Source organism: Leuciscus leuciscus (assembly GCF_965113295.1).
Source record: "Leuciscus leuciscus genome assembly, chromosome: 7".
NCBI classification, from domain to species: Eukaryota; Metazoa; Chordata; class Actinopteri; order Cypriniformes; family Leuciscidae; genus Leuciscus; species Leuciscus leuciscus.
In genome coordinates, this window is record NC_138731.1 from 3,439,513 (window position 1) to 3,464,025 (window position 24,513).

Consider the following 24,513-nt stretch of genomic DNA (forward strand, 5'->3'; position numbering starts at 1 on the left):
ATAGTGAAAAAGAAAATGAAACCACAACAAAACAAAAGAAATCCGTGAAGGTATCAGCTCCCATGACTTCATGCTTGTGCTCACTTGTATCACATTTGTTTACAGTATTTAAACATATATTTTTTAGATAATTACACTCACAGAGCTTTCCGGCAGTTCCTAACAGCAGGTACCAGCCTCAGCTGACCATCTCTTGATTTTATGTTGTACTTTCCAAGATCTAACACATCCAGCAACTCCGCTGACATCAAAATCATATTTGCCAAAGTTGAACATTGTGCAAGAGAAAGTTTTTTACTTGTTTCAGACCTTAAAAAAGTCTTCATTTCTTCAAAAAGAGAATTGTCCTTCATTTCAATCAAGCAGTGTGAGAGATTCATCCATCGTTCAGGACTGACTTTCTTTTTTTGAACTCGCTTGATGTGTTGGATCACTTTCTCAATGCTTTCTGAACTGTTCTCTTTATGTGTCAGTAGATCTTGTAAGAGTCTCTGATTGGACTCCAGAGAGATTCCCAGCAGAAACCGTAGAAAAAGATCGAGGTGTCCATTTTTACTGTCGAGGGCTTTATTTATTACTCCTTTCAGAAGTACATCCAGATGAAGATTCTCATGCTGAGTTTTGGACTTTCCTCTCAGAAACAATCTCAGAACCTCACTGTTATTGTTTAAATATGAAACAAACATGAAAAATGCTGCCAAAAACTCTTGAAAGCTCAAATGTAAGAAGCTGTAGACTTTCCTCTGATGAATCACAGATTCCTCCTTAAAGATCTCAGTACAAATCCCAGAATACACTGAGGTATCAGTGACGTCTATGCCGCTCTCAATCAGGTCCTCCTCATCGAACATCATATTGCCGTTCATCAGCTGTTTGAAAGCCAGTTCTGCAAGTTTTACAATCCCTTCTCTGCTGGACTGCAGAAGTTTCTCTGGATCTCTCTCTTCATACTTCTGATTCCTCATGTTGATCTGAATCAGCAGGAAGTGGATGTACATTTCAGTCAGAGTTTGAGGGATTTCTGCACTCAGATCTTCTTTCAGGTGCTTTTGAAGCACAGTGGATGAGATCCAGCAGAAGACAGGTATGTGGCACATGATGTGGAGGCTTCTTGCACTTCTGATGTGTGAAATGATTTTGCTGGCTTGATGCTCATCACTGATTCTCTTCCTGAAATATTCCTCCTTCTGTGGGTCATTGAATCCTTGAATATCTGTCACACGGTTGATGTATTTGGAGGGGATCTGATTGGCTGCTGCTGGTCTGGAGGTGATCCAGATGAGAGCCGAGGGAAGCAGATCTCCTTTCATGAGGTTAGACATCAACACACCCACTGATGAAGTCTCAGTCACGTCAGAAACTTTCTGAGCATCTGAAAACCTCAGTTTAATTCTGCTTTCATCCAGACCATCAAAGATGAACAAAACTTTACACTCCTTATAAATCATTGAGTCCAGATCTTGAAGTTCAGGATGAAAGTCCAGCAGAAGTTTGTGAAGACTGTACTGATCATCTTGAATCAAATTCAGTTCTCGAAATGGAAGCACAAACATGAAATCTACATCCTGATTGGCGTTTCCCTCGGCCCAGTCCAGAATGAACTTCTGCACAGAGACGGTTTTTCCAATTCCAGCAATGCCTTTGGTAAGAACAGCCTTTATTTTGTCTTTCTCCTCGTATCCTGGTTCAGGTGAAGCTTTAAAGATGTCATTGCAGTTGATTGGAGTGTCTTGTGTACTGGTTATTTCCATCTGTAAAACCTCATGTTCTTCATTCACCCCTTCACTCTCTCCCTTTATGATGTAGAGCTGTGTGTAGATCCTGTTCAGGAGGGTTTCATTCCCTTGTTGTTTTATTCCCTCAAATAACCTCACATAACTGTTCTTCATTTTAGTTTTGTGTTGTGTTTTGACTCTCTGCATTTCATCATCTATTGGTTGTTGAGAATCCTGCTGTAGGTCGCTAGTCTCCTCCAACAGTTCTGCTTCTGTGTAACAAGAAGAACCAGCAGAAGTGGATCCTCCTGTGACATTTTTTAAAGAAGGACGATTTCTAGATCTCTTTCTGCATCGAGGACAGTCAAAGTATTCAGATGGACTGAACAAATCCCAGTAGCGGTTGATGCAGTTTCTGCAAAAACTGTGCCCACAGCTCATAGAGACTGGATCTTTCAGAACCTGCTTACAAACTCCACATTTTGAGTCCATATCCTTCTCCACACTGGAAATATAGGAGAGAGAGAGAGAGAGAGAGAGAGAGAGAGAGAGAGAGAGAGAGAGAGAGAGAGAGAGAGAGAGAGAAAAAACAAAGTTCCCTTTCGTTCGGGAACTCCTACGTCTCGTCGGAGGAGTTTCCAACGAATTGGGATCACGCTAGGGAGACCAACTGTCTTCGAGTGAAATAAAACGAGCCAATAAACATTGGCATGCAAGATCCCGCGGCCCGCCTACCAGCGCGGGTATAAAGCGGAAGCAAGCGCATACACAAACGCTTTTAGCTTCGGAGCCGACCGGTTGTGTCCTCTCTGAGTGAATGAGCATTAAGATTGTATCTATCTTACGCTCTACGAGTCTGCTGTTTCGGGAAGGGATCTCTCTGTGTTGGTGAGACGGCGTTTCAGCGACCGCGCGATTTCCTGTCTGCCGGCTGCGTCTACACACTATTAACCCTCTGGGGACCAAAAACGCGCCCGCGCGTTTTGCTCATTTTTTTTTTTTAGCAATGAAAAATAAACACAAAATGCTCTGTTAATTTTGATCTTTCATTTTCGTGTAATACATCAATCGATCCTGTTCAGTTTCTATTTTTTTTCTGTATACTCACAATACAAATAAAGTGTTTTGCTTTTTGACAAATAAAGAAAAACTAACATGATGCTATTTCTGCCTTCTCTCTGTCAGTAAACTCCCATTTGAAACGCGTTCGAAAATTATCTATAACTCCGCGAAAATTCAGTCAAACAGGCAAACAGACCCACGGGCATAAAGCTTGAGATCGCAGCTTTTAAATGAAGTAATTTATATAAAAAACAAATATTATCAGCTTCTGTAATCTGTATAAAAAGAGAGCGACTCCAGTCGAGCTCATTAGGAGCCATTCAAAAGTAATTTGACCACGCCCCGGAGAGCGCGTGCTATTCAAACGCAAATTCTGAGAACCATTTCAGTCTGTGAAACGCCCCCACATCAGCTGTAAACAAAGAGGCATAATATAGCCTACCTTATGGAGAAAATTTTCCGTGCTGATATGAGGAGCAGATCCCGCTGAGGAGTGAGGTAGGCTAAGTTATCCTTTCTCAAGTGTTAATGTGGAATAACGTTATGGAATAACGTTGTAGGCTTATGTAAACAAAAAGATGAATCGCGTTTCTATAATATGAATCGCGTTTCTGTGAGATGATTGAAGGGTACATATTTGTAAAGAGTGTTTAGCCTAAATATGAATCGCGCGTCTGTGTGTGAAAGAATAAACTGCTTTTACAGTTACAGTTACTGCGTTAAGTCAGGCGAAGTATGAAAGACAACATTTTGTTGACTAGATTTGGGTACAGTTTTTACTGTAGAATATACTGTCACATCAAATAAGCTTTTCTGCTCATATATATAAAATACTATTTTGTCAAAAATAAAGTCATAGACTAAGATGTTCCAATGTTGGCTATATTCAAACTAATGAATACATATGATAAAATGTAGGCCTATAATCTTTTTTTTTTTTTTTTTTTTTTTTTTTTTTTACAAAGAAAGAGTACTTTTTTGCAGAAATATTGCTGAAATTGTAATTATTGTTGTAATTGTAACCTTTTTAATAAAATAGCAAAACATATTTACAAGATAGATGTAAGCAAAATCTTAAATGGTCAATATAAGTCTTCTTCAAAATATATATTTTGTCTTTGCATTGTGGCTCAGTCAGTGTCACACCTGAATGAATGGCTAATTATGCAGAGTCATTATGCAGAGTGGGTGGGACTAAGGTGTAAACTACTCCTCCCCCTCGCATATTGGCTTTCCAAGCAAAACCTGTTTTACACCATTTAAATCAATGTATTTTTTTTTGTGAACGATAAAGCAAGACTATTTTCACATAATTTTGAAGCTAGAACTGAAAGGGACAACATCCATTAGTCAAAAGTCTTGTGGGCACATATTTTGTATGAGTTTTGTGGTCTTATTTCAGCAACTTTCATTTTTATTTTTTTAAATAACCACGCATAAACATTATTCTCTTAAAAATACAAACATCTACATACATGTTGCTCGCATATTATGGTAGGCCTGTTTGTGCTATATAGAGTGAATTTACACCTTTGCCATTAACATGTTTATAAATAACTGAAAAAAGCACAAATGTCAGAGCATGTCAGAACATCTCAAGGGCCCCAAAAACAGCTTGGTCCCCAGAGGGTTAATTCCAAAGCTGTTTTCACAGCTGGTAAACGGTTGAGTGCGCACAGCGGGCTTGCAGTTTCCCCGCTGTGTTGCCGCGTTGGATCCCTGTGTGCTTCAGCACAATTGAGAGAGTACTTTCTTCCTGAAAGAGCAACACGAGTGAAGATCGCGTCCTTTTCAGGATGACGTTTCACTCGTGTGTTTCTGGATGCGATCGTTTCCTGTCCTCATTTGACGGCCACGTTCATTGTTTCACATGCCTAATCAGTGTGCGAGACTACGTTCGTGGGTGGTTTATGTTCTCTCAGAAGTGCATGACCACGTCGGCACGTTGTTTGTCTCCCCTTTTTAAAGGCTCGAGCCGCTCAGCGTGCCGTGTGCCGTCGGGCGCCGGCTGACAGCGCGGGTTGTCACGGCAACCCAGCGCGCGTCATTCGGCGCTCTAGATGCGTGATCGAGACTCGTGTACCTCTACGAGGTTGAGTCCCTTTGCTTATTCCCCATTCTAGTTCCTTTTCTAAAAAGGGGAGGACTACTTTGGCTAATGAGCATTTGGTGATCTGGGAGTTACAGTGCGGAATGTCTCGCCAGGTGAAAGACCCTTACGAGCTTCCCACTCCTCTAGCGCATCGCAAATATGCGGAGACTGTGTTCGTGGGTGATTTATGCTTTCTTATGAGAGCATGACCACGTCGGCACGTTGTTCGCCTTGCCTGAAGGCTTGAGCGCCCAGCGTGCCGTGTGTCATCGAGGCGATGGCCACGTTCACTGTCTTGCATACCTGGTTGACGGCCACGATCACTGTTTCACATGCCTAATCAGTGTGTTGAGACTGCGTTCGTGGGTGGTTCATGCTCTCTCATGAGTGCATGACCACGTCGGCACGTTGTTCGTCTCCCCTTTCTCGTAAGGGCTTGAGCCGCTCAGCGTGCCGTGTGCCGTCGATGCTTTCGGATGGGATTCTGGTCCTCCTCGTGAGGGACCAAGCATTTCATTCGGAGCTCCAGGGGAGGACAGATGTCGATCGCTACATCGGAGAGAGGGCTGTTATACTCTGAAAAGGATGCTGAGTTCCTACTGTAATGGTGTGTTCTCGTGCTGAAGATTCAGACTTGACAGCCACACTTCCTGGGTCTAAAGTGCCTGGATGCGTGTGAAAAATTTTGGCAGTATGGAAGCATTTTGGTGCCAATATGGCAAGCCAAACATGCCTAAATCTGCAGAAGTTTTTCCTCTCTCACTACCTCTGCACATTCAGTGCACGTGGGTAGTTCTGATTCGGGGTGGAGCTGCGCTTAGTGACTTACCGTGATTAGTCACAGTGCTGGCCCTCGGTCAGACGATGTCCACACTGGTGGTCCAGAAGCACCTCAAAACCAGCCCGCTCGGAGTTGTTTCCCCCCAGCAAAGGGAAGGGGAAACGACCCTGAGAGGAGCGACCCTGAGTATATGATGTCTGCTCTTCGGGAGTGCGTGTCATCACCACTCCTTCCCCTGGAGGAGGGCCGGGTGGAGAATTTAATTTATGTTCCGCCGCTGGTCATTCAGTCAGCGGTACCCAAAGTTTGAGCAGTCCACTTCCTCTGAGTCACTCACGGGCCCCAGCGCTCAGATGACAGTGAGGGCCACGGCCTTGTCACTCTCGTCTCTCGCTGGGCAAGGAGGCGGAAACCAGGACTCATTGCCCCCGGGCCTCGCTCCTCGTTTCCCCTCACGGTCGAACGGTCGAGACTGGTAGTTCAGGACGACGCTCAGTTGCCTCGCCGCTCCCAGTCTCCTCCGTCCAAGAGGGCCAGGATGACAGTGCGCGCCGCAGTATTGCCTCGCCGCTCTCATTCCCCTCATTCCAGTGCTCAGATGACAGTGATGCCGCCTCTGCCTCATCACTCTCATCTCCCACTGGGCAGAGAGGTGCGGATACTTGGACTCGATCCCCTCGGGCGTCGTTCCTTGTTTCCTTTCCCTCCTTCGCCTTGGGGCAATGACTAGCCGAACGCCTCCGTGCCTTCCCTGTCGATTGCCCCCGTGTGGAAGCAGGTTGGTGCTGCATGTCACACCCAGACTCCACTTCCGGCCGCCTCAGGGCCTCCGGAGTCGAGTCCCTGCCTTCCACCTCGCTGCCCCACCCCGGGTACGCTGGTGGTCCGGGTCGGCTCACTGGTACGGTTCTTCGAAGCCTGGATAGCGCTCCCAGGCCGTCCCGGTGGCTCACCCGTACCATCCGGCTCGGCTACGCAATTCAGTTTGCTCGCCGGCCTCCCAGGTTCAGGGGCGTCCGCTTCACCCAGGTGCGGTCAGTGGATGCCCCTGTCTTGCGGAAAGAGATCGACGTCCTGCTGGCGAAGGACGCGATCGAGCCGGTCCCTCCAGCCGAGATGAGGTCTGGGTTCTACAGCCCTTACTTCATTGTACCCAAGAAAGGCGGTGGGTTACGGCCAATCCTGGACCTGCGGGTTTTGAGTCGGGCCCTGCACAAGCTCCCGTCCAAAATGCTCACGCAGAAACGCATCTACGAATGCATCCGTCCCCAGGATTGGTTTGCAGCGATCGACCTGAAGGACGCGTACTTTCACGTCTCGATTCTTCCTCAACACAGACCGTTCTTCGGTTTGCTTTCGAGGGTCGGGCGTATCAGTACAAAGTCCTACCCTTCGGGCTGGCCCTGTCGCCCCGTGTCTTCACGAAGGTCGCGGAGGTGGCCTTTGTTCCCATGAGAGAACATGGCATTCGCATTCTCAACTATCTCGACGACTGGCTTATAATAGCTCACTCGCGAGACCTGTTGTGCGAACACAGGGACATGGTGCTTCGGCATCTCAGCCGGTTGGGGCTTCAGGTCAACTGGGACAAGAGCAAACTCTGCCCCACGCAGAGGATCTCTCATCTCGGTATGGAGCTGGACTCGGTCAGCCGGACTGCGCGCCTCACGGAGGAGCGCGTCCAGTCAGTGTTCAACTGCCTCAAGTCCTTTCAAGGCAGGTCAGCGGTCCCACTGAAACAGTTTCAGAGGCTCCTGGGGCATATGGCAGCCGCATCGGCTTGCTGCATATGAGACCGCTTCAGCGCTGGCTTCACGACCGAGTCCCGAGATGGGCGTGGCAGAGCGGCACGTTCCGGGTGAACATCACCCCGCACTGTCGCCAAACCTTCAGTCCTTGGTCGGACCCTGCGTTTCTACGGGCCGAAGTGCCCTTAGTCCAGGTGTCCAGGCATGCTGTAGTGTTCACAGATGCCTCCGCCAACGGCTGGGGGGCCACGTACAACGGGCATGCAGTTTCGGGTCTGTGGACGGGGCCCCAACTGCATTGGCACATCAACTGCCTAGAGTTGCAAGCAGTACGCTTAGCCTTGTGCCGCCTCAGAGGCTTACTTCGTCACAGGCATGTACTGGTCCGTACGGACAGCACTGCGACCGTTGCGTACATCAACCGCCAAGGTGGTCTACGCTTCCGTCGTATGTCGCGACTCGCCCGCCATCTCCTCCTTTGGAGTCAGAAGCATCTGAGGTCGCTTCGAGCCATTCATGTCCCAGGTGTGCTCAACCGTGCGGCCGACGAGCTCTCACGGCAGCCCCCTCTTCCGGGAGAATGGCGACTCCATCCCCAGGTGGTCCAGCTGATATGGGGAATCTTCGGAGCCGCTCAGATAGATCTGTTTGCCTCTCCGGACACGACCCATTGCCAGTTGTTTTATTCCCTGACCGAAGGAACTCTCGGCACGGACGCACTGGCACACAGCTGGCCCCAGGGCCTTCGCAAATATGCGTTTCCCCCAGTGAGCCTTGTCGCACAGACTTTGTGCAAGATCAGGGAGGACGAGGAGCAAGTCCTGCTTGTTGCGCCGTATTGGCCCAACCGGACTTGGTTTGCAGAACTTATGCTCCTCGCGACAGCCCCTCCTTGGCCGATTCCTCTGAGGAAGGACCTTCTTTCTCAGAGACGGGGCACTCTATGGCACCCGCGTCCAGACCTCTGGAGACTCCATGTCTGGTCCCTGGACGGGACGCGGAGGTTCTAGGTAGCCTACCACAGGCTGTGGTAGACACCATCTCTTCCGCTAGAGCCCCCTCTACGAGGCGCCTCTATGCGTTGAAGTGGAACCTATTCGTCGGTTGGTGCTCTTCCCGCCGGGAAGACCCCCGAACTTGCCCGATCAGTGTCGTGCTTTCCTTCCTGCAAGATGGGTTGGAGCGAAGGCTGTCTCCCTCCACCCTCAAAGTGTATGTTGCCGCAATAGCTGCACATCACGATGCAGTAGAAGGTAAGTCCTTGGGAAAGCACGACCTGATCCTCAGGTTCCTCAGGGGTGCTAGGAGACTGAATCCTCCTCGTAATCAGCACCCCGTACCCTCTTGGGATCTGACTTTAGTTGGCGTCCATCAGGAGGGTAGGGGACCTGCAGGCATTTTCGGTCGTCGAATCGTGCCTAGAGTTCGCGCCGGACTTCTCTCACGTTGTTCTGAGACCCCGGCCCGGATATGTGCCCAAGGTTCCTACCACTCCTTTTAGAGATCAGGTAGTGAACCTGCAAGCGCTGCCCCCGGAGGAGGCAGACCCAGCCCTGGCTTTGCTCTGTCCTGTTCGCGCTCTGCGCTGCTACATTGACAGGACCCAAAGCCTTAGGACCTCAGACCAGCTCTTTGTCTGTTACGGAGGCCAGCAGAAGGGGAAGGCTGTCTCCAAGCAGAGGTTAGCCCACTGGTTAGTGGATGCTATCGTCCGGGCTTATGAGTCCCAGGACGTGCCTTGTCCACCTAGGTTGAGGGCACACTCTACTTGGAGTGTTGCCTCCTCCTGGGCTTTGGCTCAAGGCGCCTCGCTGACAGATATCTGTAGAGCTGCGGGCCGGGCGACACCCAACACGTTCGCTAGGTTTTATAGCCTTCGTGTTGAACCTGTTTCCTCCCGTGTACTCGCTTCGGCCAGTAGCGCGAAGGATTAGGTTAGTGTCGGCTTGCTACGCCATTCTCGCCCTAGGGGCCAGATACGTGCGTTATTCTGCTCCGTGGGTTACCCAACAAACGGTTAACCTCGTGAGTTCCTCCGTCATCCCCCCCCGGCGACAGGCGAGGCGGATCGCCAGTCGCCAAGCTTGTTACCTCTCTTGAGCTGAGTACAGGCTGGGGTCCTATGTAGTGGTCCCTACGGCGACCCCATAGGTGTTTTTCCACGTTCGGTTACCCTCCGGGTTAGCCAGTGTCTTCCCCTTGACAGACTCTGTCTGTCGTCTCTGCTGAGTACGCTCCCACCCTCCGGGCTGGGACTACCTCAGAGACTGCCGTGTGTTCACTACCCTACGGGCTAGTACACATGTTTTTTCCTAGTGCCTCCCCTCGGGCAGGTTATGGGCTCCGCAGCGTTCCCTTCTACATCTTGGGCACGCTTTCCCAGTGTTATCCAATGTCCACTGAGCGGGTCTTGCGGAACAGCAGTGTGACTCTTCCCAGCTAAGCTTCCGCACATAAGAGATAAGTTTCAAGAAACTGCGGCTGAAGCTTAGGCAGGGCGCTGGAAGGGGCCAGCAGCATGGCGTTTTATTAGGGATCCCAATTCGTTGGAAACTCCTCCGACGAGACGTAGGAGTTCCCGAACGAAAGGGAACGTCTCGGTTACGTATGGTAACCCTCGTTCCCTGAGTAGGGAACGGAGATGTCTCGTCCCGTCGCCATGCTGCTGTACCTTCGCGGAGGACTGGACACTGTTCGGCTCCTCAGCGAAAAGCGTTTGTGTATGCGCTTGCTTCCGCTTTATACCCGCGCTGGTAGGCGGGCCGCGGGATGCAAATCTTGCATGCCAATGTTTATTGGCTCGTTTTATTTCACTCGAAGACAGTTGGTCTCCCTAGCGTGATCCCAATTCGTTGGAAACTCCTCCGACGAGACGTCTCCGTTCCCTACTCAGGGAACGAGGGTTACCATACGTAACCGAGACGTTTTTTTGTGCTCCTGATTCGATCTGAATCATTTAATTTTGAATATCTGCCGATACAGAGTCCTAATCCAATACTTGTATTTTCCTATTGCTTGGTGTACATTAAAGTTATTAACCCTCAGGGGTCGACGGATGCGCCAATGCGTTCTGGTGGATTTTTTTCACATTGCAGAAAAATTTACTCAAAATACTCATATATGGTCATACAGACATGCAGCATATTCAAGAGTTTTTAACTGGAAATGTTTTTTAAAGGGGCACTTTTAATTGTCCACTTACAATCAAAACAAAATATTGTGCTTTTTTAAAATAAAATAAAAACAGACAGGATGTGCCAAGCTGTGCTTTCTGCCATCTTGGTGGGTTTTTTTTTGCTTTTTTTCTGGAGCACATCACAAAAATAAAACAAAACATCTAATACTTGTCACACAGACATGAGCTATATAAATATAGAGACAGTATATCTAGAAACATTTAAGTGTCTACTTTTAAATGATCTAATTCAAAATGTAAAAAAAAAAAAAAATTCTCTGTTTATGTAATCTGTATGAAAAGAAAGGAATGTACAGACCTTCCTGTGTGAGGTCTTTACCGCAAATGTGAACACGTCTATTGACAGTGTGTGCTATTCAATACAGTTATAATCTGATGTGATCCATGCAAACAGAGTCATCACCCACATCAACTCGATTAAATGCATCAAGTTTCATTAGATTCATTTCATTTACATGGTTTGGGGACGCAGTGAGGAATAATTCTGAAAGAATTTACCTCAGAAGTTATTTATTCTTTATTTATAAGAGTTATTTATTCGAAATGTTTTCTATTTGAGTATATTTTAATGTATATATATATATATATATATATATATATATATATATATATATATAAATGTAATTTATTCCTGTGATCAAAGATGTATTTTCATTACAATCCTCATTATTCTAGTCTTCAGTGTCACATGATCCTTCAAAAATCATTCTAATATGCTGATTTGCTGCTCAAGAAACATGTATTATTATTATCAATGTTAAAAACAGTTGTGTAATTTTTTTTTCAGGATTCTTTGATGAATAGAAAGTTAAAAATAACAGCATTTATCTGAAATAGAAAGCTTTTGTAACATTATAAATGTCTTTACTGTCACTTTTGAACATTTTAATGCATCCTTGCTAAATATATGTATTAAATTATTTTAAAACAAACAAAAAAATCTTACTGAAACTTACTGACCCCAAACTTTTGAACGGTATTCTATAATGTTACAAAGGCTTTCTATTTCAGATAAATGCTGTTCTTTGAAAATTCTAATTCATCAATGCCAGGGGTCCTCAAATCCTGCCCTAATGGGCCCACTGCCTTGCAGAGTTTAGCTCAAGCCCTGAACAAACTCGCCTACCTGTAATTGTCTAGTAACTCCAAAGACTTTCATTAGCTTGCTCAGGGGTTTTTGATTAAGGATGGAGCTAAAGCTGAAGCTTTGCAGAGCCCTGTGCCAACACATTTTTTGGTCAAATCCAAATCCAGTCAAATACCATCTATGAATTGATTTCATAGATTTGGGCACCAAGTTGTCTGAAGAAAAATGGGAACATATTCTGATCTTTTTCATTCGTCATCAATATGTGCAAGACACAGCTTGTTACAATGCAGGATTTTACATCTATTACACTAATGGCAAACATACTAGTGGCGAGTCTCATACATATGTTATGGGAATGTCCAAAACTATTATTATTGGACTAAAATATTTAAAACATTGCAGGACGCCTTTAATATAATCCTTGATCCAAATACACTGTCAGCTATCTTTGGAGTATGATTTGAAATGAATTTTCAAGCATCACTGAGACTTTATTAGCTACACATCTCATTATTTTAAAGTGGAAGCATGTATCACCCCCTACGTTTAATATGCGGATTATAGAGGTACTTGAAGCTTGGAAAAGTTTAATTTACACTCACAGGCTTCATTAAAAGGTTAATGAAAAAACACTGACATTATGGATTCGGACAGCAATAAAATCACAGACTTAACCCTGTAAATGTTTAAAATACCGTACGAGCCCATGAGAAACAATAAGCGTCCGAATAGGACTTAACTGACAGTATGCTTTCACTGGCCTTTGAAATTGCAACCTAGGCTATTTTTGTTAATCTACCCGAGTCAAACATTCGTGTACAAGCATAATTAGAATGGAAATGCCACTTTTAAGATTGACCGTATTTTCGTTTTCGGTCAAAATGCCTTTTGAATGTGAGTGCTAGGGGCACTACAGTGATAGCATCAAAATCGCTATTTTTAAAACACTAAGGAGGCTCGAAACAACATAAAACTGTGCTGGAAGTATCACCAGGGGCTCTACACATGAACTCCAGCATTGACAACATTGTTTGTGTACACAGATTTTACTGAAAAGAAAGGTTTTGTACGACTCACTTTATCAGTTAGTGTTTCCGGTGGCTGGAATTTTGTCAGTCAAAAGTAGTCGATCTCCGAATGCAACGTATAATTTTAATCAATAAAGTGTCTTTCTGCAGAAACATGTCTCACCTGGGGCCAGTGGTCACTGGTCCATCACTGAGAAAAGGTGGTAGTTTGATGGATGCGTCACTCTTCATAGACACACAGCTGGGCTCTGGAGAAGCTGCTCCTTGGTTCAGGGATTGAGCGAAAGGATCCTCCTCCTTTCTCTCCGCATAGAGACTCATTTTAGAAGCAATATTCTTCTGTATCCCTACATTCATTCTACATTCAGAAACGGAACATAAATTACAAAAAAACTATTATAATAAACAATATCATTCTGTACTGTGTATTGTGGGCAGCCCTTTTCTTTGAACTTCTTTTTTTTGGGGTCATATTTGTGTCATGAAAGAGATTTCGCAATGAGAAATTTGCAGTTGACCTGAATTAACTGAAATCTGCCTTCTGATTTAGTTAAATCATGCAAAGTTCTTGCATGATTTGAGCTTGAATGATGATAAACATGATTTCATTCAAAATCAAAAATTATCTCATAATTTAAAGTCCCTGTAAAGGCAATTCTAAAAAAAAAACCACATTATAAAAATGTTAGAAATGTATTGCTAAAACCCATTACAAAGACTGTGAATTGTGAAGTACTAAATTGTGGAGTTAGACCGTTAAACAGTTTTTCACCATTGCTGTGTTCAGGATTTTTTGGGCGGGGCTAAAATGGTGGCTCGATGACGCACTGGAGCCGCTGGGGCTGGCCCCGCCCCTACTGTCGATGACGCACTGGAGCCGCTGGGGCTGGCCCCGCCTCTACTGTTGATGACGCACTGGAGCCGCTGAGCTCCTGACCCCGCCCCTACTGTCGATGACGCACTGGAGCCGCTGACTTCCTGGCCCCGCCCCTACTGTTGATGACGCACTGGAGCCGCTGAGCTCCTGGCCCCGCCCCTACTGTCGATGACGCAATGGAGCCGCTGAGCTCCTGGCCCCGCCCCTACTGTTGATGACGCACTGGAGCCGCTGAGCTCCTGGCCCCGCCCCTACTGTCGATGATGCACTGGAGCCGCTGAGCTCCTGGACACGCCCCTACTGTCGATGACGCAGTGGAGCCACTGAGCTCCTGGCCCCGCCCCTACTGTCGATGATGCACTGGAGCCGCTGAGCTCCTGGACACGCCCCTACTGTCGATGACGCAGTGGAGCCACTGAGGCTGGCCCCGCCCCTAACAATACAACTAGAGCACATTCGCATCAGTTTGCCGCTCAATTGCGAGTTACTGTTAGTACTATTACTTACTACAGCCTACAGTTTGCTTGCTAGCTAGCTATGCCTTCATCACGGAAACGCGTATTACCTGGATGTGATCACTTACCAAACAGATCAGTGTCCTTATTTAAATTTCCGAAAATTGATCATATCAAGAAGAGGTGGATTAATTTTGTGAAAAGCCACCTTGATAGAGAGCTGAGGATCACCACCAACACCCTGTAGTGACCAAAAGGAGACAATTTTAATCAATAAAGTGTCTTTCTGCAGAAACATGTCTCACCTGGGGCCAGTGGTCACTGGTCCATCACTGAGAAAAGGTGGTAGTTTGATGGATGCGCCACTCTTCATAGACACACAGCTGGGCTCTGGAGAAGCTGCTCCTTGGTTCAGGGATTGAGCGAAAGGATCCTCCTCCTTTCTCTCCCCATAGAGACTCATTTTAGAAAGCAATATTCTTCTGTATCCCTACATTCATTCTACATTCAGAAACAGAACATAAATTACCAAAAAAAAACAATTATAATAAACAATATCATTCTGTACTGTGTATTGTGGGCAGCCCTTTTCTTTGAACTTCTTTTTTTTGGGGTCATATTTGTGTCATGAAAGAGATTTCTCAATGAGAAATTTGCAGTTGACCTGAATTAACTGAAATTTGCCTTCTGATTTAGTTAAATCATGCAAAGTTCTTGCATGATTTGAGCTTGAATGATGATAAACATGATTTCATTCAAAATCAAAAATTAACTCATCATTTAAAGTCCCTGTAAAGGCAATACAAATAAAAAATCTAAACAGATTATAAATGTTAGAAATGTATTGCTAAAACCCATTGCAAAGACTGTGAACTGTGAAGTACTGAATTGTGGAGTTAGACCGTTAAACAGTTTTTCACCGTTGCTGTGTTCAGGATTTTTTGGGCGGGGCTAAAACGGTGGCAACTGACAACTGGTGCCATCATCGGCAGTGTGTGCCCGCGAGTCAACTTTCCCGCGAGTGGGCGTGGTTTCAGCGCAGCCAGCGGACACGCCCCCAGCGTTTGAGAGCAGAGACCAGTGCTCATTTTTTCAAGATTTTGACAGCTTATTTTATTTACTTGGCGGCTTTTTTTTATCATTCAAATTGGGCTGGGTGGCTAATAACACATTTTTCTGTGGTGTGACAAACTCAGAACACATACTTAATTTTGACTTTACAGGGACTTTAATCACCCTCAAATCTATATGATTTTCTTCTATGAATGTTGGGAAGCTAACAACATTGGTGCCCATCAGAGATGGCAGAATTACACACATCCTTCACTCAAGTAGAAGTATAGATACTCATGTTTAAAAAGACTCTAGTAAAAGTTGATATACGGACTACACTTTTTTACTCAAGTTAGAGTAAAAAAGTATGAGCTCTGACATAAAAGTAAAAAGTAGCCATTACTATTACCTGTTGTAGTGTCACACTGGTAACTGGACCTCACATCATATTAATGCATTAATACAAAATACATTTCAAATTTTGTTAGCTAATGAATGTATCCAGGCTGAGCAACTACCATGTAGGATAGGGCTGGACTGGGACAAAATATCAGGCCAGGAAATCTCACACTCATCCAGGTCATCCCATAAACCCACAACAAATTCTGAAACCACGACCAACACTATTTGTTGTATGACCATCACATAAAAAAGTTTTAAATCCTTAGGCTGGAGCCGTTTTCTTGTACCTGTCACTTCTTCATCAGCATGTCTACAGTTATAAACAGAACTGTCTCCACCTTGTTGCATAACAACCACCTCAATGTAATTTGTTTGCACTTAATATACATTTATTTTTGTTAAATTTAAATTATTACATTACGACCATGTGTTTTTGTTTTATCTTAAAATGACTTAAATACTCTAGATTTAACAAAACTATATATTTTCTAAATTACTTAAGTCATAAACTACATCATGACTATATCTTCATAGAAAAATCCTAATACTGAACATGTTATTGCATTATCATAAGTCATATTTTTCCCTTACGAAAATTAACCATGGTTTAATATAGTAAAAGTATAGTAACCATGTTTTTATGTTTTTTTTTGGCTAATTGCTTTCCATTTGTATAACCAGTTTTACCACAAATACCATGGTTAAACTATGGTTAGAGTAGCAAAATGGTTAATTTGTGATTACCATGGTTTAACTATAGTAACCATGGTGATTTTTCATGAGGGTTGGGTCGCGACCCACCAGTTGAGAAACACTGTCATAGACTAACCCCTCATTTACACTGCACACATCTGCGGCGCATTACGGCTGCGACACGGCTACCGGAGCTGATCGCGCCCATTCTAGTTAATGCTTGTGTTTACACCGGCTGCGACGCGGCGCGTTTCAGAAGCTTCCCAGAAGCGGCTCTCCGCGCCGCTTCGCTAAATATAGGCGCCAGGTCTATTTTTGACGGACGCGCGTCCAAGTCGCACCGGAAATACAAAATAAAAGTAAAAGAACCATTGTCAAATTCAAAATAAACACCATGTGCAAACTCCCAAACGTATTACACACCAATATCCTTGGTAGAAACCATAGACTGTATGGTAGAAACTCAAAAATCAAGAAAAACCACGTCGGACAGGCAAATCACGTGGTCTCGCGCATAGAGACAGAGCGCATTTAGGCCACGCCCACACCCGGGGGGGAAACAGTGCAACCGTCTCCATTGACTTTGCATTGCGAGAGGCTGCCTCCTTGTCATTTCTTGCTTCTAACAAAAGACAGAAAAATGCCTAAAAGCTGCTGTGTGACAAGGTGTACAGCAAACAAGCTAAAAAAAAACAGAAATACGTTTTTATTAGCTCTCGACCCCAAAAAACGAGTGTTTAGGACATAAAAGTGGATACAGGCAGTTGAGACAGAGCGTCACGTGTCTCATTACTCTGAGAACTAACGTACGCCACTGGAGGAGACCGTGATCCACAACACATGATAGTTTATCTTACAGAAATATAATATATAAAACTGACATTTGGATATTTGACTCACCAGTGACCAAATGTTTAAAGGAACACTCCACCGTTTTTTGAAATAGGGCTTATTCACCTTCTTTCCCACATTTAGATAGGTGGGCAAATGCATTTTTGTCTCAGTGCATGCATTGTTTTAGTTTGACAGGGTCGGCGTGAGCTTAGCTTAGCATAATGAATGGAATCCTTTGTTGCCAGCTAGCATGTCCTGAATAAAAGTGATATAAAAAAAAAAAAAAAAACCCTACCTAATTACTTCTTGTGGCCTGCGTATTCACAACAAGTACAAATAGCGATGCAGATTAACACTAGGCGATTTCCTAGGCAGATATTGACTTATATATTAAGGACTATATTAGGGGGAAGCACAGGCGAAGCACTGCTACTTGGGCGTGATATCTCTGCGCCCAAGTAGCAGTGCTTCGCCTGTGCTTCCCCCTAATACAGTCCCAAGTCAAAATCTGCATAGGAAATCGTCTAGTGTTAATCTGCATCGCTATTTGTACTCGTTGTGAATACGCAGGCCACAAGAAGTAATTAGGTGGGTTTTTTTTTTTTTATATATCACTTTTACTCAGGACATGCTAGCTGGCAACAAAGGATTCCATTCATTATGCTAAGCTAAGCTAGCGCCAACCCTGTCAAACTAAAACAATGCATGCACTGAGACAAAAATGCATTTGCCCACCTATCTAAATGTAGGAAAGAAGGTGAATAAGCCCTATTTCAAAAAACGGTGGAGTGTTCCTTTAACTTACTGCACACGTGGTGTATTTTTAGTGCATACTGAGTGTCAGGATCCCACAATTTACCCATTCGTTCCAGCCTGTATCCACTTTTATGTCCTCAAACGCTCGTTTTTTGGGGTCGACAGCTTATGAAAACTTATTTCTGGGTTTCTTAGCTTGTTTGCTGTACACCTTGTCACATAGCAGCTTTTAGGCATTATTCTGTCTTTTGTTAGAAGCAAGAAATGACAAGGAGGCAGCCTCTCACAATGTAAAGTCAATGGAGACGGTTGCACTGTTTTCCCCCAGGGTGGGCGTGGTCTTCAGATTATGACGCGTTGCGCTCTGTCTCTATCCAGTCGCTCCGCTTCTGAAATGCTCCTGGTGTGAGTTGTCACGGCGTGGAGGACGGAATAAAACCTTGTCGCAGACGTAATGCACCGCAGAGGTGTGCAGTGTAAATGAGGGGTAACCTTCATGTCCTAGGCGCGGCGCGGCACTGAGCTGCGCGTCCGGTGTGCGGCCGCCTTAAGTCAGGATTAGGCCTTATTTTAATTAGGATATTAAGTAGCTCGAGCAGTGTTGCCATGTTCACTTATTATAGGCTTCTTTGGGCTTGTTATTTTTCCATATTAATAGGTGAAGTGAGAACTTAGTTCAGCTGGGGTGTGTATGTGGCCTTTGTGCCAGTGTCATGGTTCTTTGGATGGCGAAAATCAGCTGTTGATCATGTTTCCATGAAATAAGCCTGATCCCGAGCAGGTTTGCTTTTATGGACCTGTTGCTATGACAAAAACTCCAGGATGAGCTTCAAAGAATCTAACCATAATGTTAATGTTTTTTTGTTTTGTTTTTTTATGTTGTAGATTCAAGTAGCAAATGAGAATAGATACAATTATTGACTATATTTTGAGCCAAAGGTCTTGTTAATGATTTTCAGTTTTGTTCAAGGTGATTAAATCAAATGTTTTTTCAATAACAGACGAATATGTAAAAGTAAGATATTTGGGTAAAAGACAATAATTAACATAATAATAAATACCTGTCTGACTTTTCCATTTGTTGACATGACATAGTTAGATTCAGATGGCAAGTATCATATTTTAAAGGTGAACTAAGTAACTTTTTTTACCTTAACTGAACAGCTTCGGAGTCATTGGAATGGTTATATTACTTATTTCGGGTTGAATGGTGGTCGTTTCGCACCCCCCTGGTGCCCGTGAGCGGAAAATCCGCACTTGCAACTTTGAGCCGGCGGGCCGCCGGCCGCTGCGTCAGGAAGTCTCGCGTGATATCAGATCTCGCGATGTAAACAATTGCTTTACGGCCAAAAGAAATCTGCTAAAATGCTGTCATTATTGCGCTCCCTCACGCTGTTCGAACCCGAATGAAGAAGACGTTTTAAAGAACGTCCCATCTGCTTTGATGTCGTTGATCTATAGCCTCTGGTGTCTGAGAATCACCAACGAGTTTTTACGACAGTGTTGTCAAATATCTATTCCGAAGCTGTGGGGGGAGCTCTAGAGAGAAACCTGCGAGCAAAAAGCGAGAATACAGCGAAGAAGTCCCGAAGCTACTGAGTGCTGCTTTAAAGGGGTACTTCACCCAAAAAATTAAAATTAGCCCATGATTTACTCACCTATGACATTCTTCTTTCAGACAAATACAATCAGAGTTATATAAAAAAATGTCTAGTATAATAGTAAAATAATTAGCTTCAGGCAAAACGAACATACGGATTCCACTTGTCAGAATTAGCGAAGTGCGTTATGGCGTAGTGTAAATACTTAGTGTAAATATAAGTACGTCGCATTACTCGCATAAGTTGCGCTTTACACTTAAGTGGAATCCGTATGTTTGTTTGGCCTGGAAGCTAGTTGTTTTACTTTCATAAAGTTTTAAATATGGATATTTTTCTTACATGAACGCATCGCTTTACTTCAGAAGGCCTTTATTAACCCACAGGAGCCGTGTGGAGTTCGTTTATGATGGATAGATGCACTATTATGATGGATAGATGCAATTGTAAGGAATATGACTTAGCTCAAATGATTATAGGGAATCAAAATTATGAATCGGGTTGATTCATCTATATTCTTACAATATTAATAAATTATTGAAGCTGAAATTTAGACTTATTCGTATACATCAATGTTCAATTACAATGAATTATAATTCAATCATTAATATACCAAAATGTCCCTCTTTCAGATCAATTAATCAGAATAATTTTAAGGGAAATTAATGTATTAATTAAACAGTTGTTTGTCCCGCAAACTGGTCGTAAAATTAATTCCATCAACTTCTCAACAAAATTATCTCTTTCTTATAATTCGAAGAAAGCTATATTTTCTGGCCAAGAAAATTACTTTCTTGTTCTTATAAAATGTAGGTTACTTAACAGTAGCGCATTTGTAAAGCGTAGCTTGATCGTCATTTCATTGACTTGTAAAATGAACACTTATACAGAGACAATCTAGGATATAATGGGTCTTTAATAATTTGACTAATACTACATCGAACTAAGGAATACAAGTTCTACAATTTACATGAGTATGCATATAACAATACAAACAGTAAAGACAAATACGAGACTAAACGGAATAACAGATGAGAGAGGGAGAGGATGAAAGGGAGAAAGTGAAACTAAAGTTCAGGATGAGAGATCACCGAGATGATCTCAGCATGGAAAAATCACAGGCACTGTAACCTTGAGAGACAACAAGAAATCAAATTACATTAAAAGTTCCATAACTTATCTTGCAAAATGGTTCTCTTTGTTGCTGAAGAACGCCGAGTCGTGTTCGGGCGTGTGTCCTAAGAGCAGCGTGCGTGTTTCTTTAAGAAAGCAGGGCTGGCTTCTGTGAGCGCGGCCGCGGGATGTTCAAGTCTCTTTAAAGTTGAGGTTACCGGCTACGTTCATTTCACTGAACGTAGGTAGAGTCCGAAGACGAAAATAAAGAAAAGACTTAAAGAAAAGAAAAGAGAAAACGGAGAATGCTCCCTAAAAGGGAGCCATGTGGATCTTCTCGCTGACGAAGATGGTTCGTAAAAGTGCTCCTTGAAGATTTCCTGGGTCGGTCTTTTATGGAAAAGATAGGTTGACGCCTCGGTTCGCGCGAACAACCAATCACCTTCAGAGATTTCAGAGCGGGAAGAAGTTCTTTGTCTCGTCAGACAACGCCCACTCGAATGATTCATGAGGAGATGAGAGTAAGCTGTTCAGCTCCAGAAATATGAAAAGTGTAAACCAATGTACATTATTGCATTCTGCTATCGAAATCCGACTCTGTTAGATTGCGAGGTTTACAGAGATATGAAACTTGTCATATGAAGATTGTAGGAACACCTAGTTACAATCACATGCATGAATAGAAGCATTTACCAGTTCGTTCCTTCAAATAAATGTCATACACGAAGTGAATATAACCTAGGAAAACACTCAGGAGTATATGAAAAGTTACATGCTTATATTCTAAGTTTAATGTCCAAAGTTTGTGTATGTGTGTGCGTTAATGTGTGTGTTGGAATGTCTGTCACGTTGCGCTTCCCGTTATCTCTTGCAGAGAAGCTTTGGCTGCAGCTTCGTGCAGGGTCATAACGTGTTATCCTCTAGAAAGAGGAGTCGGGTTACGGAATGCGATTCCACTGGAAAGACATTCTTCAACAATACATTTCAGAGCTAGACACTAGAAAATCATATTATATGATCAAACAAACTAATAAAACATGCATACAGGAAGGCCAAATACAAATCTGCGTTACATACATTAAAATGATATTTCTATCCTGACCAAGGATGTTTGTGTGTGTGTGGGGGTGTGATGTCACGTAGCAGGAGGAAGTTTCGTTATCTTCTTGGTACAGAGAGGAATGTTAGTTTCAGGTTCTGGAGTGTCTCTGAGGTGCAATTTAGTGTCGTAAAAGTCTATTTGCTCCAGTATCTCTGGAGCCGACGTATGATATACATTTGGGAGTCAGGAGGTTACAAGCTTTAGTAAGCTTAGCAAAGAACGTTTTGGGAAGGAATGTGCTTAGAAAACACAGAGAGTCTGAATTTGTTAATTCAGGACAAACGAACGAATGATTCAAATAGCCCAGTCGCTACAGTCCCCCTTTCCGTAGGATGAAGTCCCTGCGTGGACATCATCGGACGGCAATCATCACGATGGGCAGATGACAGGTGAATCATGAAGGTCGTGTAGCAGGTGGATCATGATGGTCGTGTAGCGGGTGGATCATGATGGGGGAAGGCAGGTGGTTCTTGGAGCTGAGGATTCAGCTCGATGAGGTTCGGCGTGGTCTCTGACTTGGCACCCCCTTTCCGGGGATTCCGTCTGAAACCTCCAGGCACGGCTTTCGTGAGCTTGGCTGGATTGCATCCCGTTGAGTCTTCTGTACAGGATTGAGGCCAACCTAGTGTCAGGGTGTGGCTGATTACCTGCAGAGATGCACAGCACAATGTCGGCAGCGGTCCAGGCTTGGACCGCAGATGAAGTGTTCAGAACGGGCAGTCGAGACAGTGCTCGGAGGGCTGTGTTGACAGGAGCAGGGTCGATGAGTTGGGACCCCCTTTTCTCAATCCAGAGTTCCAGTTCTGGATCTAAGGTGAAGTTGTAGTTCTTGAAGGATGGGAGTTCCAGTGCTGTTTGGTACTCTTTGCTAGGAAGATGGTACAATGCTTGGCCATCGAGGTGTAGGATGGCACCTTTCGGTACTTGAAGTCCCATATTCTGGTTGAGCAGGTTGACACGGCTGGTTGTACCATGCTGGTCGTGAGTGACGGTGGCTGTGCGCACAGGTGTGTTAGCGAGCCACCTTTCACCTACAATCTCTGCTTGCGTGACTTGTGTGCGAGGCTTAGCTTCGGCAGGGCAGAGATAATGAATGTCTTTAGTCAAAGTACACATGTGCGGGTTTGAAGCCGAGTACAGTTGTGTGTCGCTGTCGTGGTAGGCCACCACGTCTGGAGTGCGTATCTTGATGTGGGTGTCGTTTTTCCAAAACCTGACCTTGACAATGTCTGTAAGTCTGTAGACTTGGCTTGACTCGCTGATGGGTAGGTTTAGGAGAAAGCCCACTTCTCTCTGCTCGGGATCGACGTAGAGTGGGATGGCGCTACCCGGAGAGTAGGCCAGGTGTATTTGTAGAGGGTCAGCCGGCATGGTGATGGCGGAAGCCAGCACAGTTAGCACGAAGCTTAAGGGTATCATGAACGGTGGGCTTCTACCCGTGGCTAGGCTGTCATTGGAGGAGCTAACTTCCCACAGCATGTCTGTCGTTGTGACCAGCTGAGTCGGGGCAAGGTCATTCCGTAAGACAGTAAACAGTGGTTTCATGGAGTTCACAGTCTGGTTCGCTGCATTGACACTGGACATACCAATGGCTCCGAGCAACGCTCCCAGGAACCATCTGGAGTGGTGGTTGGTGCTTCGGAGTCCCGATTGTGCAACAGTCACTTTCTCAAGTTGGTTGAGCATGTGTTTGACCTTGGCCTCGGCATGAGAGAGGGAGTCCTCTGTCCATTGGGCACTTGTCCAGATGTATTGGGTTACGGAGCTGGGGTAGTGTGCTCTGTAGACCGGGCAGGGCTGGATGAGTCGAACGTGCACTTGCTGGGGGTAGGTCCTGCAGTCGGTGATCATGAGTCTCAGTTGTTCTCTCGGTGGCAGCTGTTCTCTGGTTGGCTGACAGTACAGCATGGCGAACCACAGCAGCAACCTGGTACAGACAACAGGGAGAGAGAGAGAGAGAGAGGAGGAAGAAACCAGCGAGGGTTGTCTTTGGTTTGACAGGGCAGTCTTTTTACTTCGTGGGCGGCGACTAGGTTTAGTTCGCCTTGGCCCATGTTTTGCCACATCTTGCTGCCGGCTTGTCGCTTGCTTCAGTGTCTCGTCAGTGGCTCTGGTGCTGCGTTGTGCAGCGCATGATGCGTCGTGGGCATATATTACCCCCCCTTTGCTCCGTTGCCTCACAAGCTTTGGCGCTGTGATGTCAGACGGTGCACAACCCAGAATTGTTTTCCGCGCTCGCAGCATGTGCTTGGTGTCATGCAGTGTTCTGAGGCATTGGTTGTCAGTGAGGTCAGACGGCGTGTGAGGGTGGATAAGGAAAGTCTTTGTGTAGGTGATAGAAGCCCGCATGTCCATTATGTTTTTCTTTGTAAACAGCGGAGCCAGCGTAAGCGGCTCTGAGGTAGGCAGTGTAGCTTGTAAAGTTCTTATGCTGTGTGTAATCACTTCACGCTTGAGGGTGGGTGGGTGGGTTTGAAGTGACCACAGCTTGTTGTTTAGTGCGCCAGGTTTGGCGATGGCATGAGTGAGGTCATGTCGCTGCAGGTCAGTCATGACCTTGAGGCAGCAGGTGTCAAAGTCTTTGGTGGGCTGTAAGGTGCAGGGTAGCGGATTCGAACCTTCAGTTGGTGCTGAGTCTGTGTCTTCATGGCTGGCTGTGGGAGTTCCCATGAACTCTGTGGCCTGAAAGTCTGGCTCTGCGGAAGTTCTCGTGACCTCTGTGACCTGACAGTCTGGTTCAGACGACCTGTGTGGCTGAAGAGGAAGAGGTTCTCGCACTTGAGCCCAGACTTTGAGCCGTTTCAAGTCCAGTAACGGTTCAAAATGGTCTAGAAGGTCTCTGCCGATGAGGAACGGAAAAGTGTCCATTTTTGAGACGAACACGGGATGGACTAGACTCAGAGGACCAATTGTCAGGT

General features: G+C 45.0%; 1 protein-coding gene across 2 annotated transcripts in view; it reads right to left on the minus strand.

Annotated features, from left to right (window-relative positions):
* LOC309503305 (NACHT, LRR and PYD domains-containing protein 3-like) overlaps positions 1-24,513 on the minus strand; it is a 49,245-nt gene that overhangs the window by 13,888 nt on the left and 10,844 nt on the right. Inside the window, exons 1-4 of one of the 2 annotated variants that reach the window (XM_082176055.1) lie at positions 19,441-19,827; positions 14,350-14,545; positions 12,876-13,070; positions 142-2,220 (exon numbers count right to left, since the gene is read on the minus strand). In XM_082176055.1, the coding sequence (XP_082032181.1) occupies positions 142-2,220; positions 12,876-13,070; positions 14,350-14,507 (2,432 nt within the window). In that variant the 5' untranslated portion in view covers positions 14,508-14,545; positions 19,441-19,827. Of the gene's footprint in view, positions 1-141; positions 2,221-12,875; positions 13,071-14,349; positions 14,546-19,440; positions 19,828-24,513 lie in introns of those variants that run through there. The other variant, XM_082176054.1, reaches the window with a different exon arrangement.